This window comes from Podarcis cretensis (assembly GCF_951804945.1).
Source record: "Podarcis cretensis genome assembly, chromosome: 7".
Lineage (NCBI taxonomy): Eukaryota > Metazoa > Chordata > Lepidosauria > Squamata > Lacertidae > Podarcis > Podarcis cretensis.
Genome location: NC_137176.1, coordinates 78,433,345 through 78,450,314, shown reverse-complemented (window position 1 = coordinate 78,450,314; position 16,970 = coordinate 78,433,345). Strand labels below are relative to the sequence as shown.

The 16,970-nt window shown below is 42.7% G+C and overlaps 1 protein-coding gene across 1 annotated transcript in view; it reads left to right on the top strand.

Annotated features, from left to right (window-relative positions):
- The window catches only part of MRPL13 (mitochondrial ribosomal protein L13), a 36,358-nt gene that overhangs the window by 2,350 nt on the left and 17,038 nt on the right, over positions 1 to 16,970 (top strand). Inside the window, exons 3-6 of the mRNA XM_079984549.1 lie at positions 1,588 to 1,681; positions 3,319 to 3,379; positions 13,329 to 13,415; positions 14,465 to 14,586. Coding sequence (XP_079840675.1) covers positions 1,588 to 1,681; positions 3,319 to 3,379; positions 13,329 to 13,415; positions 14,465 to 14,586 — 364 coding nt within the window. The remainder of the gene's footprint in view (positions 1 to 1,587; positions 1,682 to 3,318; positions 3,380 to 13,328; positions 13,416 to 14,464; positions 14,587 to 16,970) is intronic.

The window sequence follows — 16,970 nt, the reverse complement described above, 5'->3', positions numbered from 1 at the left end:
AACACTGTCACCTGTTCTGTTGAGTACAATAGAATTCTTTCAAGCCTAATTTCAGAGGGAGGGCAAAGAGTGGATTCTGAGGGCATCAGAGGGGGTCTCTGTGACCAGAGAGTGATCCCATGGGCATCACATTGAGAGTTTAAAGCTGGAGTGGAATGAACTGAGTTTTGCATTACCCTTTTGTTGTTGTTGAACTGGAGTCCTCTCAGTTAGCAGTCTGCGTGTAAATTTTCAAATTAAGTGACATCTCCTTACTATTAAAGGTAAAGGGACCCCTGACCATTAGGTCCAGTCATGGCCAACTCTGGGGTTGCGGCGCTCATCTTGCTTTACTGGCCGAGGGAGCCGGCATACAGCTTCCAGGTCATGTGGCCAGCATGACTAAGCCGCTTCTGGCAAACCAGAGCAGCGCACGGAAATGCCATTTACCTTCCCGCCATTTATCAACTTGCACTTTGATGTGCTTTTGAACTGCTAGTTTGGCAGGAGCAGGAACTGAGCAACGGGAGCTCACCCCGTTGCGGGGATTCGAACAGCCGGCCTTCTGATCAGCAGGTCCTAGGCTCTGTGGTTTAACCCACAGTGCCACCCGCGTCCCCTCCTTACTATTAAGGCATAATTAATCTGTGTTGAATGATCCCGGGTATGCCTTCTTTCTGAAATACTTTCCTGAATCTTATGAAGGCCCATCTAAATCAGCATGCTTTACAAGAATCCCAGCCACTTATCCGTGAAATACACCCATTTTGATGTAGGATAACCTGTTGCTTATGAGCAGAATATATTTTGTATGTAGTAGATCTGAGAATAGATGCAGAGCAAATGCAGAATTACTCTCATGTTCTCTTCTTCTTAAAAAAAAGTTGACATGCTGCCCCTGCTGCTGCTGCGGCTACTGAAACCTAAACCAAATGCACACTTCACAAATTGAGTAGCTTGCTGGCTGCACATTGCACACCCCTCTGTAGCCAATGAGGGCATGACTTATGAGCTTTGCCAGAACAGTGGTACCTCCCTTTACGAATTTAATTCGTTCCGGAGGTCTGTTCTTAAGCCGAAAGCGTTCTTAAACCGAGGCGCGCTTTCCCAAATGAGGCTTCCCGCCGCCGGTGCCTTTCCACCGTTCGGCTTCCGGGGCAAAGTTTGCTAGCCGGAACACCTACTTCTGGTTTTGTGGAGTGAATGCGTTGCCCGAATCATTCGTTAACAGGACTGTTCTTAGATCGAGGTACCACTGTAATGGATGCCATGAAAACTATTGCTTTTGATGCATGTTTCCTCAACATTGCACAGGATCGTAGATAGTTCCTTGATATGGGTTCAGTTCGCACATAATGCTAAGCCAAATCATGCTTAGCATGAGCACACAAGTTTGCAGGCTCCTGAAGAGGAGGTAATCACTACTGTGCTCCTCCTCAGGTCCTGTTGCTGCTGCTGCACTGCTGTGAACTAAGCTATGGTTTGACTTAGTGTCTTGCCCTTGTTTACAGTTTATGGTTTGTCTGGAGGAAATTGTGCTATACACCTGGAGTAGTTTGGTTGCTGATGATCCTGTTAACTGAAAACCTTTTTCTTTCTTTTTTTTAGGTGACCTTGGAGATCATGTTGTCATAATAAACACAAGGCACATTGCTTTTTCCGGGAACAAATGGGAGCAGAAGGTGTATTCATCACATACTGGGTAAGCTTTCAACATCTTAAGGATTAAAAACATGGAACAAATCAGTACTGTTGGTAAAATATGGATATACAGTGGTACCTCGGGTTACATACGCTTCAGGTTACAGCCTCCGCTAACCCAGAAATAGTGCTTCAGGTTAAGAACTTTGCTTCAGGATGAGAACAGAAATCGTGCTCTGGCAGTGCGGCAGCAGCAGGAGGCCCCATTAGCTAAAGTGATGCTTCAGGTTAAGAACAGTTTCAGGTTAAGTACGGACCTCCGGAACGAATTAAGTACTTAACCTGAGGTACCACTGTACTGTAAATGGCTTTGAATGTTGTTACTGGTAGAAAGTCGGAAAAGGGAAGCTTTGTATTTTTATCATAAGATATGCTAATATTTATTGGAAATGCTCGTGCAACTCCCATTGTAAAGGGTGTGGTTTTTTTAGCAAATAGCCCCGTGTCAGGGTGTTCTATATTTTTGCTCACTACAGCAAATGTGCTGCCGTCCTTGAGCAACCATAACAAGTCTGAGCCTTTCTTCTAACCTTGGAGTTGCAGAAGTGGATGGGGACAATTGCCTCTCCAGCTCCAAAGTGGGGAAGCTGGCAAGGGGATGTTTGGCTGCTGCACTGCTGAGGCACACAGGGCCAATCCAGCAAGCCCCGCCATCCTTTCCAGCTCCAAACTTGGAGCTCTCATAACATAACATACAAATTATTAATATTATTCTTATCTGCCCTTCACTAGCAAGTCCCAGGACAGGATACAGCCATTTAAAATTCAATATGGAATATTAATAAAAATAAAAATAAAATCCTTTCAGTAGCACCTTAGAGACCAAGTAAGTTTGCTATTGGTATGAGCTTTTCGTGTTACTGGTATGAGCTTTCGGGTATCTGAAGAAGTGTGCATGCACACGAAAGCTCACAGTATATCTGAAGGAGCGTCTCCTCCCCCATCGGTCTGCCCGGACACTGAGGTCCAGCTCCGAGGGCCTTCTGGCGGTTCCCTCACTGCGAGAGGCCAAGTTGCAGGGAACCAGGCAGAGGGCCTTCTCGGTGGTGGCGCCCGCCCTGTGGAATGCCCTCCCATCGGATGTCAAGGCGATGGACAACTACCTGACATTCAGAAAACATCTGAAGGCAGCCCTGTTCAGGGAAGTTTTTAATATGTGACATTTTAGTGTATTTTTCATCTCTGTTGGAAGCCGCCCAGAGTGGCTGGGGAAACCCAGCCAGATGGGCAGGGTACAAATAATAAATTATTATTATTATTATTATTATTATTATTATTATTATTATTATTATAACAAACTTAGTTGGTCTCTAAGGTGCTACTGGAAGGATTTTTTTTATTTTGTTTTGACCACGGCAGACCAACACGGCTACCTACTTGTAACTAGAAATGTGGAAAACAGTTAACACAAATCAGTCACGTGAATATGGTTGGTTCCGAAAATATCAATGAAACGACAAGATGATATGAATCAACATCAATAAAATACTTATAAAACCATAAACAATGCATTTCACTAGCAAGCGAACTTACATTAAGAATAGGCATGTTTTTATTTGCAAGATGGCAATCTTTGCTATCCATCTCTTATTTAGATACGCTTCTGAATTTTCTGGATTCTTTCGTTTTGTATTATAGATACCCTGGTGGCTTCAAACAGGTGACAGCAGCTCAGCTTCATCTAAGGGACCCAACTGCAGTAAGTGAGCACCCCTTCTATCGTCCTGCCTCTCTAAATGACTTCTCTATGCAATGTTCTGCCTTCATTTCAAGTAGACCATATTGCAGGCAGAGTGCCACAGTGGCATGTGCTCTCATCTCGGCCCTAAAGGTAAAGGGACCCCTGACCATTAGGTCCAGTCGTGGCCGACTCTGGGGTTGCGGCGCTCATCTTGCTTTATTGGCCAAGGGAGCCGGCGTACAGCTTCCAGTTCATGTGGCCAGCATGACTAAGCCGCTTCTGGCCAACCAGAGCAGTGCACGGAAACGCCATTTACCTTCCTGTCGGAGTGGTACCTATTTATCTACTTGCACTTTGACGTGCTTTCGAACTGCTAGGTTGGCAGGAGCAGGGACCGAGCAATGGGAGCTCACCCCGTTGCGGGGATTCGAACCGCCGACCTTCTGATTGGCAAGCCCTAGGCTCTGTGGTTTAACCCACAGCGCCACCCGCATCCCTTGCAACTCTACAATTCTATGATTCTATATTCCTTTCTGTTACAAATGACCTCAAAGCGGCTCACGTGTTACAAGTCAAAACATCAATACTTTGACGTGCTTTCGAACTGCTAGGTTGGCAGGAGCAGGGACCGAGCAACGGGAGCTCACCCCATCGCAGGGATTCGAACCGCCAACCTTCTGATCGGCAAGTCCTAGGCTCTGTGGTTTAACCCACAGCGCCTCATTTGCCTCCCACATGAAGCAGTGGCAAGGTCCTAGCATTGAGAGCCTTCCCATGCAATCATTAAGAGACTGTCACATCTTTGCAGTTGAAGGGGCTTGCTGCATGAGATTAGAATGAGAAAATGGTGGTGTCTCTATTGGACATAATAGTTGGTGGGTAACCAAGCACACTATGATCAGCTCTCTTTTTTTGCAGGGGTGGGGAGTGACATTATGAGGCTAGATTATATGGGACTAAGCGGGTGGTTAATTACATTGCAGGCACTATACAGCAAGTGCCCACAGTGCAATGCAATTCAAAACACCATGTGTTTATTTCATTTCTGAAGCTGTGGCCGCCCCAGTCAGTTTTCTGGTCCTCATTTTACAGCTCTCAGTCTCTACACCTAACTTCTTATCATCATTTCATCATTTTTAATTTGTATACCGCCTTTCTATCTTACTCAAGGCAGTTTACAAGCTGAAGAAACAAAAAATGTACGTCTTATAACAATCTAATGCAATACAAAAATGTGATAATAAAACATAACTTTAAAATAGGCAGCCTACATCAAAAAAGTAACATTCAGCAATCAATTAGAATAGTATAAAATAATAATATCAACATATAAAAGTTAAACAGAAATCCACTCAACAGTTGCAATAATATCTAAACTATAATCAATAAAACAGCGACAAGCCACGGTACATAAAACAATACAATACACATTGAGAAGCAGAGGGTGGGGCAAGGCAGGTGGAAGGAGGCCTTGCCTGATGGAGTCTCTCCACTCACCTTAACTTTTTGTTCTCTCCCATGTGGCCGGTCTCAATGTTTCTGTGCCGCCAAATCTCATTTCCATGCCTTCTGCCATGCTGTTCCATGTGGTTGAACAGCTTCTCTATCTCTTGTCAAACTGCCTTCCCTCCTCTCGTTATTCAGATTCTGTGGCGTTAGCCAAATTATTTTGAAGAGAAATTTCATTGTCATTTTAATAAATAATTTTTTTTAAAAAAAAACTTAAATCCAGCTTTTAAAATCCTTGATATTTATCACACTTGTTAGGGGCCATGTTCTGTCCATTTTCTTGGGGTGCTTGGTGTATTGAGTCTGAGTGATTTTTGTAGGGTTTACTCCTGAGCCTTTCCCCCCCCCTCCCATGGATATTCCGCAAGGCAGTGGAGGTTTAGGATTAGAGCTTTTCTTCTCCTAGATGACCTAACTGGTAGTTGCCGTACTTTTCCATCTATAAGGATAAGACGCCCCCCCCCCCTATTTTTGAGGACACAAAATTCAGAAAATGGGGGGACATTACACAGGGTTGTTGAGCTTTTTTTGGGGGGGGATTGCTGTAAATCGCTCACCCGCACGCGTCACAAAATCCGCCTCCCGTCTGTCCCCTCGCAGGCAGAAGCTGCCGATTGCCCGCCCAATTGCTGCAGCATCAGTCAGTCAACACCACCTATCGATGCAGCAACCAATCACATGCACAATAGCCGCTAACAGATGCAGCAGCAACCAATCAAACATCCGCCCTACTCACTACCCATGTATAAGACGACCCCAATTTTTTAGCATGATTTTTAAAAGAAAAAAATATAGTCTTCTACACGGAAAAGTACGGTAAGTCACTTAGCAGCAGCAGCAGTAGTAACGATTGCAGTTTAAAATAAAAGTTTTCAGAAACCGACTTACAGATGAATGATAGATTCTTTGACTAAATCAGCCTTTCATGACAAATAGGTTTTCAGTTTTATTTTTTTGTGTCAGTCGCTCATGTTGGCCAGTGAACACTTGAGGGCAGCATAACTTAACATGCCTCAAAGTTAGATATGGAAAAATTGTGCTGCCTCCATTCACTCTGGATTATGTGCTGGCAGTGCAGTTGTTAAAACCCACCTTAGATCATTCAGGACCCAGGAGATGTAATAGACCAGGGACGTCCAACTCCCAAGAGACTGCGATCTGCTCCCGGATAAAAAAACTAGCAGTGATCTACCCATGGTGGGACGGACCTAAGATGTTGACCTTTTTTTTAAGGGGGGCAAGCCAAAGTCATTGACCTTTTTTTAGGAGAAACAGCAAATACTTCTGCCTATTTTTTTGGGAGGGAGCACCATCTTCCGTTCTTGAAATCGTGCGCAAATACAGGAAGAGTATTATTTTCCCGCACAGGAAAATGAGACCGCAATCGACTTAATATAAACCAGGGGTCGACCTGTCAAATCGCAGTCGAGCGGTTGGACATCCCTGTGGTAGACTATTCCAGTTAATAACTTTTCAGCAGACTTGCCTAGACTAACAGAGGAACAAGTGGAGAAAAACCTTCCAAAAAATCATTAAAAGGTTTGCTTTTAAAATCAAATGGGCTCTGGTTTTGTCTTCCTCTATCCCAGTATTCAAAGCTGAGTACATTGATTAGGTGGGACGCGAGTGGCGCTTTGGGTTGAACCACAGAGCCTAGGACTTGCTGATCAGAAGGTCAGCGGTTTGAATCCCCGCGGTGGGGTAAGCTGCCGTTGCTCGGTCCCTGCTCCTGCCAACCTAGCAGTTCGAAAACACGTCAAAGTGCAAGTAGATAAAGAAGTACCGCTGCGGCAGGAAGGTAAATGGCGTTTCTGTGTGCTGCAGTTGCCTAAAAGTGCAGAATGTAGCATCAGTTTTGAAAGTAAAATTTTGAATAAATTGTGTAAGGATCATAGCTGTAATCAGCTGTGTTGTTTAAGAAGTTTGTTTTGTCTCGGAAAGAGCTCCATTCATTTGGGAATGAATGTGCACTTATTTCAGTTGTTCTCCCATAAAAATTGCTTATCTTCATGTATTTGGAAAAAATATTGTGGGGGAAAGATGCAAACTTCCATTCCACCATGCGATAATTGCAATTCCCTTCTTGAAAAAAGCACTGCTGCACAACTCTACTTTAGAATTCAAATTGTATTGTAGTTGAAATCCAGAAATAAGGCAGTTGGAACTAAGGTCTATCAAATTTGGCATGCAAGTCATTTTAGCTTAGAACTGTATAGTTTTTACAAGTGGAAAAGTAGCCTAATTCTCTATAATGTGTGTCCCCCCCCCCCCCCCTTGTAATTCTATGTATTTCAGAGAAACTGTGCATGGTTCCTATATTATAAAAGGTAAAGGTAAAGGTACCCCTGCCCGTACGGGCCAGTCTTGACAGACTCTGGGGTTGTGCGCCCATCTCACTTAAGAGGCCAGGGGCCAGCGCTGTCCGGAGACACTTCCGGGTCACGTGGCCAGCGTGACATCGCTGCTCTGGCGAGCCAGAGCCGCACACGGAAACACCGTTTACCTTCCCGCTGGTAAGCGGTCCCTATTTATCTACTTGCACCCGGAGGTGCTTTCCAACTGCTAGGTTGGCAGGCGCTGGGACCGAGCAGCGGGAGCGCACCCCGCCGCAGGGATTTGAACCGCCGACCTTTCGATCGGCAAGCCCTAGGCGCTGAGGCTTTTACCCACAGCGCCACCCGCGTCTTGCTATATACCATTTTTTCTTTTAATTTCTCTTCTCTAAGTTAAATCTCTTCTGTTTATGGAAGACCTCTCTGCCTAAATGTACACCCATTTTGTTATTCTTCCCCTATAGTTCTTCTGGGAAGGTGAGGTTTCCCAGTCTGAGACTAACTTTTAACTACAAAACCAATGACTCAGAAGGGCAGTAGCATAGTGGAAGTCTACACTTTGCACGCAGAAAGATTCCAGTTCCATCTATGGCATTTCTAGGTAGGGCTGGAAAAGACTGGCAGAGATTCTCAACGGTTTTGATCAATGAAGATACTGAACTTAGATAGACTAGGGGGTCTAGTTTGGTTTAAGGTACCTTCCTTTTCATTCCTTGCACTTCATTTTACCGTATTTTTTTGTGTATAACACGACCCCATGTATAAGACCCCTCTTTTGGGGAGCCCACAATAGTTGTTGAGCTGCTTTTGTAAGTTCGCTGAGCTGTTGAGCAGCTTTTTGATGATCCCCCGCTCTGGCTGACGGAACTGGTGCCGTAATACACTGCATACTGGCACAAACCAAATACTCTTCCTAAGCCGGGAAGAGCGGGTAAGCAGCCTCCTCTCCAACATTTCCCTGCTACTGCCGCAGCACCGGCCCTCACTTACTTAGCATATTAACCCATCTATAAGACGACCCTCAATTTATCACACAAAAAAAAAAAAAAAATCAGAAAAAAGGTTGTCTTATACAGTACATGGAAAAATACGGTATTTAGGGCTCATGCAGGCAGCTTTTTGGTTCTAATGCTTCCATTAGTTAATTAGCAAACCACCTCTCACCAGCATATTTAAAAGAAGAATGGCACTTTATCCAAAGACTTCCACCAATAACTGGGTTTTCTTTTCACCTTTTTTTTGCTGATACCATACACTATCTCTCTTAACAGATCACTTTTCCAGTGGTTTTTTGTGTGCTGGAATCAGCATTATTCAATTTTTGAACCAGATTTTTCTTCTTGAATTTGCTTCATTATACCAATGTCTTCTCAAATAATAATGAGTCGGCCAGATTTTCTTGGAAAGTTTAGTTACTTCTTCCAGATCTCTGCCTTTCCAACTATTATATGGGTGTATTTATATATACACATTTTAAAATTATATATATTTTATATATTTTCTTCACAGCTGTCTGTTTGGCAGTTTTATTAGTTCCTTACTAGAGAGCTTGTCCAAACTTTTCAGGAACTGCTTAATGTTAGCATTTTGCTTTTTTCCCCCGTTGAATTTTTATATTATATTTTAGAAGAGGGATAAGCAACTAGCAGCCCAAGTACTTGACGTCCTGTCAAGGGGGTTCCCCATCTGATAGTCCCTGATTTCAAGGAGTTGGACTTCCTCACCCCATAATGCTTCTCAGCTGCTAATTCCTATGTACAGGCCAAGACACATGTGAATAGAAATGCAAACTGAAGAACCACAGAACTACTTTTTTGAATAATGTGAACCAAATGAAATCAAGAGTTGGCTGACCCAGCTAGTGTCTGCTTTGTCCTGACAATGCCCCACACCATAATTTGGAGAACTGAGAAAGCGTTCTTCCACTCACTCCCTTTGCGTGTGGTTTACTGTCTACCATGATGTCTGAATTCAGAAATTATGGTTAGTGCTAGTCTTCCAAACTAGTGACAAACTATGCAGAAAGTGACAAACTCTGCATGGGTTGAGAAAGGGATGCATATGCCCACATCTCATTTGTGAGTTAAATTCATTTGTGACTTAATTCTTTCTCTGCTTTGGTTAATGCATCTAACTCCTGTTCACAAGTTGTGCCACGATCCAGCAGAGAGCACGTTTCACTTAAAGAGGTGGCAATTTGTTGCTAAAGAACATGATAACAACAATCAAATAATTAAAGATGAAATAGATGTTGCCTTATGAACTGATGTTGCTATTCTGATGTTATTGGGACTGACAATGAGTCCTGAGGATATAAGCAACTGAAAAGTCTCTCTTTCCACGTTCTCCTCCTGCTATAAGTGGGAGTTCATAAATCTCTGGTGGTGGTTTTTCTATGTTTTATTGATGGGAGTATATTTAGTAGCTGCATTATAGCTTTCATTTTTGCTTGCAAGCCAACCTGGGAACAGACTGGTGATGTGTGAGGGGTATGCATTTCTAAAATCAATACGACCCTCCAGTCCAAACCATGTCATCAAGAGGGCCCAACTGCATGTTACGTGAGAAAACTCTGTGATTGAATCTCCTAGCCGTATTTGAGGGTGGCTCAGCTTGGATCAGGAGACTGGAATGAACCCATGTCCCTAGAGCAGCTATAAACTGTAGAGGGGGAAACATGAAGGCAGAATACAGGGGTGCAATTTGAGTAGTATTGGGGATCGTTGCAGTACAGGGCGAGGATTGAATCTCTTTCCCCCCAATTCAAGGTAGCGCCCCAGGAGCCTGATTTGAACAAAAGAAAAATATCTTGAATCTCCTTTAATTTAGCCAAGGTGGGTTTTTTAAGCCAACTGTAATATGAGGTGCAATTGTGTAAAACCACTCTGCCGGCATATGTATAGAGCTCTCTCCGTTGTATTTGAAAGAGGAGCACGTGACGACTTGAAGGTTGGAAGTGAAAGTTTCTGGCTTTCGACTTGTGGCTTTTATGTTCCTTCCAGATTGCATTGCTCTTACTGGCTTTGTAAACTGTCTATTGAAAACTAACATTTATGGCATCTTTTGTGGCTTTTATTCAGGATTTAATGCACACACACACACACACACACACACACACACAAAAAGCACCTGAAAAATATAGTAGTTTCTACTGTAAACAAATCCTAGACGTAAAACTGTTGAAACTGCCCTGACGAGAAAGCAATTCCAGATGCAAAACGACACAGCAGTTCTTATTATAATGCACTCCAAGAGTTCTTAACTCCAAATCTGAAGGCAGGTTTATGTAAAAAAAAATTAAAATAAAAGTAGACGTTTTAAAACAAAATGGGCAAAATATTTTTCAGTGTGTTTTGCAAACAGGGGATGAAGGATCTCAAGGACCTCAATTCTGGGGTGTTCATTAGAAAAGCTGGGGAACTAAACCATGTTCAGAGTGGGAACACCAGCAATTAATATAGGTTTCTTATGGTTCTCATATGCACTTGCTTGGGAGTAAGTAAGCTTTACTGGAAACAGTAATTTTTGAGTAAAAAGGAAGAGGATTGTGTTGCTCAAGAGATCTGACAAGTATAATAGAACTTGCACTCGTCATGAGTTTTTCTGCAGATCTGGTTATTGGGAATTGAAGTTTAACATTGATATGCACTGCAAAAAAAATAAAAAAAAATTGAAGCAAAGGATCCTCTCTCCCTCCAGAGTTTTCCAATTACTTTTGTTGACCGTCTTCCAGAATTGTTTAGTGACTATTAACTGCAGAGGAAGTTACTTTAGATTAGTTCCTATATTAAATACCTTACACAGGATATTAAATTACACATATATCAGCATTTTGCAATGACTAATGTCTGTTTTGATTTTCACAATTCCGATTATTTGTTGGTTATTTTTTCATCACTTTATTTCGCACTTTTCAACCTAAGCTAAAGCTTAAACCTAAGACACACATCTTGATCCTGTAAGCTGATATTAAATTGCTGATTGCATTTTTTAAAAAAGTACACCCTTTGACAGATTGGCACGGTAGAGCCACAGTTCTAGAATTAGAAGTCCTCTGTTTTGAGGTTTGCTTTTATATAACAGTTTCCCTTTGGGTAAAGTCTGTACAGCTTTCCAGTTTTTATGCAAAGGAGCATATCGGCATATTCAGATCTTTAGGGTCAAGTTTTTAAGGTGTGATGTTTTACTGTGGTTTTATGATTCGCTGGAAGTCTCCCAGAGCTGGCACAACCCAGTCAGATGCAGTGTTCGAAATTAGCCAGGCGCCAGGCGCATTTTGCACCTGACTTTTGACCACTTGCAATCAAGTGAAGATGCCTGGGTGCCAGAATGGGCCTGACATTTCCACCATCTGGAGATGCATGCCTGGGAATCATTGGATATGGACTAATACCTCATCCTGTAGAATTCTATCAGTTAGATTTTATCTGCACAACTGGAATGAATTTCTGGAACCAAAATGCTATTTTTCTGTGCAGGAGCTGTCGCTATTAAGAAAAAGAGGTTGGAGTAGGCCAGTATATATGTGGATTGTCCCTGGACCAAGTAACTTTCCTTCTTTAAGTTCTCAAAGTTCTCAACCTAGCTCAAGGTTGTCATCTGAACTGGCCAGATGTTTAATGGAGAATCAATCGCAGTCAGTCCATCATTTGAAAAATATTACTTTAGAGCCGTCTTGCCCCCAAATGGCAACTAGACATTCCATTTAGAGCCTATAACCTTGGTTTAAGGAGTCATTTGGCCCCTAGCTTATATATCTGAGTCTCTTAACACTGGTCAGATGGTTGGCATGTTGTTGTTGTTGTTCTCTTAACACTGGTCAGATGGTTGGCATGTTGTTGTTGTTGTTGTTGTTGTTGTTGTTGTTGAGTCTCTTAACACTGGTCAGATGGTTGGCATGTTGTTGTTGTTGTTGTTGTTGTTGTTGTTAGCACTCAGCTGTTGTTCCTTTGTATAGATGAACATTGGCCCATAGATCTTATTCACCTTTGCTATTAATAGGCCTGTTCATCTTGAGCAAATCGCTAAGCAAATAATTTTTATAGGCTTCAATGCCCGCAGTTAAAGACAAAGCTACACAGTACCTTAAAACTGGGAGATGTGTCCTGCATTCCCCACCTGCCGCTGCCCTTCTTTAATATCAAGTTAAATTTGTTTTGTGTCCTATTTATTATTATTATTATTTATTCATTTGACATCCCACCCTTCCTCCCCCAAAATAACTTGAACTATATATGTTCAACTCCATATAATGATAATAGGATACAAGGTGAGATGAGCTAGCCGTGTTGGTCTGCCATAGTCAAAACAAAATAAAAAAATTCCTTCCAGTAGCACCTTAAAGACCAACTAAGTTAGTTCTTGGTATGAGCTTTCGTGTGCATGCACACTTGGTGGTTAGGCATTGATATTGTTCTGTAGATGGAAGACGGGAGGTAGCGCCATCACCTGCCCCACATATTAAAGGGTAGTCCGATAAAGGATTCCGGGGGGTGTGGCCCTGTCCGAAGCCTGGGGAGGTGAGGTCCTAAGGCACGCCCCCCCAATCAGTGACCCCGGGGAGTTCCTAGTTGATGTGCATCAGCAGGACTCCCCCTACTGGTGGTTAACCCTTCCCGGACTTCAAGCGGACGGGCTGAAGTCTGATATAGTCGGTTAGGACCAATGCCTAAGCCAATACCGCTCATTACCTGTAACCAATAAAGTTGTGGTCTTATTTAACCCATTAACCTTAATAATTGTGTCATGTGTCATTATTTCCACTGGGGGGGGGGACGGGAACTCACCACGCAACCTGACATTCCCAGCCACATTGTAAAGGGACGAAGAAGGAAGCATTGACACACAAGCATTGCTGTCTATGACTTCTTTAAAGTGCCCAAAACAGCAAACAAAAGTGGGGATTTCTTTTTTTAAAAAAGGTAGGTGCAGATAGAGACTTGAGAAAACATTTTAGGTGTAGCTAGGGGTTCAAGTCAGGCCAATTAAGAAAGGTGGGTGTTTAGAACTTTATCTTTTTATTTAAAATGAAAGATAAAATAAAATTCTCTTATTTAATTCTGTATTAGCAGGCTGAAGATTTCTGAGACCTTGAGATAGCCAATGTTATGTGTTTTCTTTTGCAGATTGTAAAACTGGCTACGTATGGCATGCTCCCCAAAAACCTTCTCAGAAGAACTATGATGCAAAGGCTGCACATCTTTGCAGATGATGTAAGTTCGTTGCCAGTATTGTTTCTTGTGTACCAATCTCGACTGCACCCATGCAAATTCTAACCTACATTTTCAATCCATGTACAGTGGTACCTTGGTTCTCAAACTTAATCCGTTCCAAAAGTCCGTTCTAAAACCAAAGCGTTCCAAAACCAAGGCGCACTTTCCCATAGAAAGTAACGCAAAATGGATTAATCTGTTCCAGACTTTTAAAAGCAACCCCTAAAACAGCAATTTGACATGAATTTTACTATCTAATGAGACCATTGATCCATAAAATGAAAGCAGTAAACAATAGTCAAGACAAAATAAAAAAATTCCTTCCAGTAGCACCTTAAAGACCAACTAAGTTAGTTCTAGGTATGAGCTTTCGTGTGCATGCACACTTCTTCAGATATTTTTATTCAGATATTTTATTTTTTATTTATTTTTATTTTTTATTTTGTCTTGACTATGGCAGACCAACACGGCTACCTATCTGTAGCAGTAAACAATGTACTGCAGTCACCAAACTAATCCATCAATCAGTAGCTGAACTTGGTTCCACCCAGTCACAAAAAAAGAGCCACAGAAATGCAAAATAAATAGGAAAAACAGACAGACCTCAGCATAACACTCAAAACAAGAGGGAGAGCTGCGCAGCGCCTCTTGTTGTGCTGGCTTCAGCGATAGCTGTGCAAAGCATAAGGGCTCCCTTCCGTCCCTCATCTGCTTCGCTGGGAAGCCAGCAGAGCAAGAACCGCTGCACAGCTCTCCCTCTTGCTGTGCTGGCTTCAGAGATAGCTGTGCAGCTTGCTCTGGCTTTTCAGGGAGGTGGGAGAAGGGATGGAGGGCAGCCCGTCAGTCCCTTCTTCCACCTCCCGGAAAAGCCAGCAAGAGCCGCTCTATCTTTAAAGAGCTGCGCCGAGCGAACGTGTCTGCGGCTCTTGCTGGCTTTTCTTGTTTTCTTCCTCTAAAAACTAGGTGTGTCTTATGGTCGGGTGCATCTTATAGAGCAAAAAATACGGCAATTGATGGCCAGTGGCTGTTTTTGTTTCCCTCTTCCTCAGGTAATCCCCGAAGAAATACGCAAGAATCTTGTAGAGGTGCTTCCGCAGCCCCGCAAAGTGCCCAAGAGGTTTGACGAATATACGCAAGAGGAAATCGATGCTTTCCCAAGGCTCTGGAATCCGTAAGTGCCTAAAAGTCCTTGCACAGGGCTTTTATAACCGCACGTGATGGATTAACTTTTAAAGAATGTGTTAGCTTCTAAGCGGCTAGAGAAATGTTTTAAAAATGCCTTTGAAGCAAAGATGAAGACGGATACGCCATATACATTTGTCCCTTCAGTTTTTGGATTACTCTGAGAGTAGATTTTGTTCTTATTTCATGAGAGAGGGTGTGTGCGCGCGCATTTCCTTTAAAATAATAGAAATCAAGGCATATCTGTTTTTGGTCCTCAAGGGAAATATTTTCAGAATAGTTTTTTAAACACAATGGTCTAACCTATAAAATATAGTAGCCTGCTTTCGCGTGGAATACCTTACACACAGGTATTTGTAAGGCTTTGGGTGGATTAAGTTGAAGCCTTGAAAACAGTCCATAATATGTGTCTTAAGCTTTATTTACAAAGAGAAGAAAGCAGGAAGCTGAGGAGATAAATTCCTTTACCAAACCAGAATGCAATCTTGAAACCAATACTTGCGGCAAGTATTAAGGGTGTTTTGTGAAGGACACTAGAGCCAAATCTAGCATGCAGAGCAGACCTACCAAGCTCAATATCTACCCGCTAGAATGTTGCCTTTTCAGTGGCATTTGAGGTGATGCTACCCAAGCAGAGCTTGTTTTTCAGTGCAGGGTAGATGCCTCTTCTCTTCCCACGACCATCTCTCCTGCCATAGAAGTTTTACCGTCGCTGTGTCTATAAAAATACGCCTGTGCAATTGGAATCAGCAGCAGTCGCTATGAGCTCTATGCATTCTGCGTGGTGCTACCTTTACGAATGACAATCTGGGAAGCAACTGGGCTTGGATCCCCACCTCTGACCACCTCAGAAATCTGTTAGTAAAAGACCCACTGCTGAGATATCAATGTACAGTAATGATGCAGGAATAAAATGTATTGCAAAACATTTGATGAGCTTCCTGGAACATTATATGATTACAGTGGTACGTCGTGTTACGTACCCTCTGGTGGTTCCCTCGCTGCGAGAAGCCAAGTTACCGGGTACCAGTCTTCTTGGTGGTGGCACCCGCCCTGTGGAACGCCCTGCCACCAGATGTCAAAGAGAAAAACAACTACCAAATTTTTAGAAGACATCTGAACGCAGCCCTGTTTAGGGAAGCTTTTAATGTTTAATAGGTTATTGTATTTTAGTGTTCTGTTGGAAGCCGCCCAGAGATGGGCGGGATATAAATATGTTGTTGTTGTTGTTGTTGTTGTTATTGTTATTATTATTATTATTATTATTATTATTATTATTTATTATATCTGTTCCAGAGGTCTGTTCGTAACATGAGGCGTGCTTCCACTAATTGCGCCTCCCATTGCTGCTGTGCCGCCAGAGCGTGACTTCCGCTCATATCCGCAAAGGTCCCAACAAGGGGCATCTACTTCGGGTTAGCGGAGCATGTAACCCGAAGCATTTGTAAGGGGGATGGTATGTAACACGAGGTACTACTGTAGTAGCAAGGCCCATACATCAGAGTTCTACATAAGAATTCCATACTGACCTTACTTTCACTTCAGATTCTCTGCATGTGATATAAGAGTGATGGGAGAACATAAGAAATCAATACTCTGCATCCACAGTTGGAGGCAGCAATGATTCTGAATACCAGTTTTCTGGAAACCACAGTAAGGGAGCATGCTCTTGTGCTCAAATCCTGCTTTCTGGTCTTCCACAGGCTCTTTGTAGGTTCTTACGTTACCAAACAAGGCAGGGACGGAGCCTCCCTTTGACTGCAATGCTTTGAAAGAATTCTGCCTTACCTAAAGAAAGTTATTTCGCTCGCTGAATGAGTCTTCACCTTCATTAACTGTTGAGCCTTGGACTTAAAAAAAGATAGTTGGGCATTGTGGTTGTAGGAAGAAAGGAAAAGTTAAAATCAGATATTCCTCCTCCATGGGTCTTCTACTGGTTCCCTCACTGCAAGAAGCCAAGTTACAGGGAACCAGGCGGAGGGCCTTCTCGGTAGTGGCGCCCTCCCTGTGGAACGCCCTTCCATCCGATGTCAAGGAAATAAAGAATTGCACAAGTTTTAGAAGACATCTGACGGCAGCCCTGTATCAAGAAGTTTTTAATGCTGGATGTTTTACTATGTTTTTATATATGCTATAAGCCACTCAGAGTGGCAGAAACCCAGTCACATGGGCGGGTTATAAGTAATAAAATTATTATTTTATTTATTCAGTATATTATATGGGCTTAATTTCTTTTGTTTAGGGAGGAGATAAAAAGTGTTTTGTAAACTTAGTGTGCTCCTACCTCTTTCTCAATCCTGCTATGGTCTTATAACGAGCAGAATTTGAAATGTACTGCTGTTTACAAGTACAGTATTTCCATCTTATTGTGGC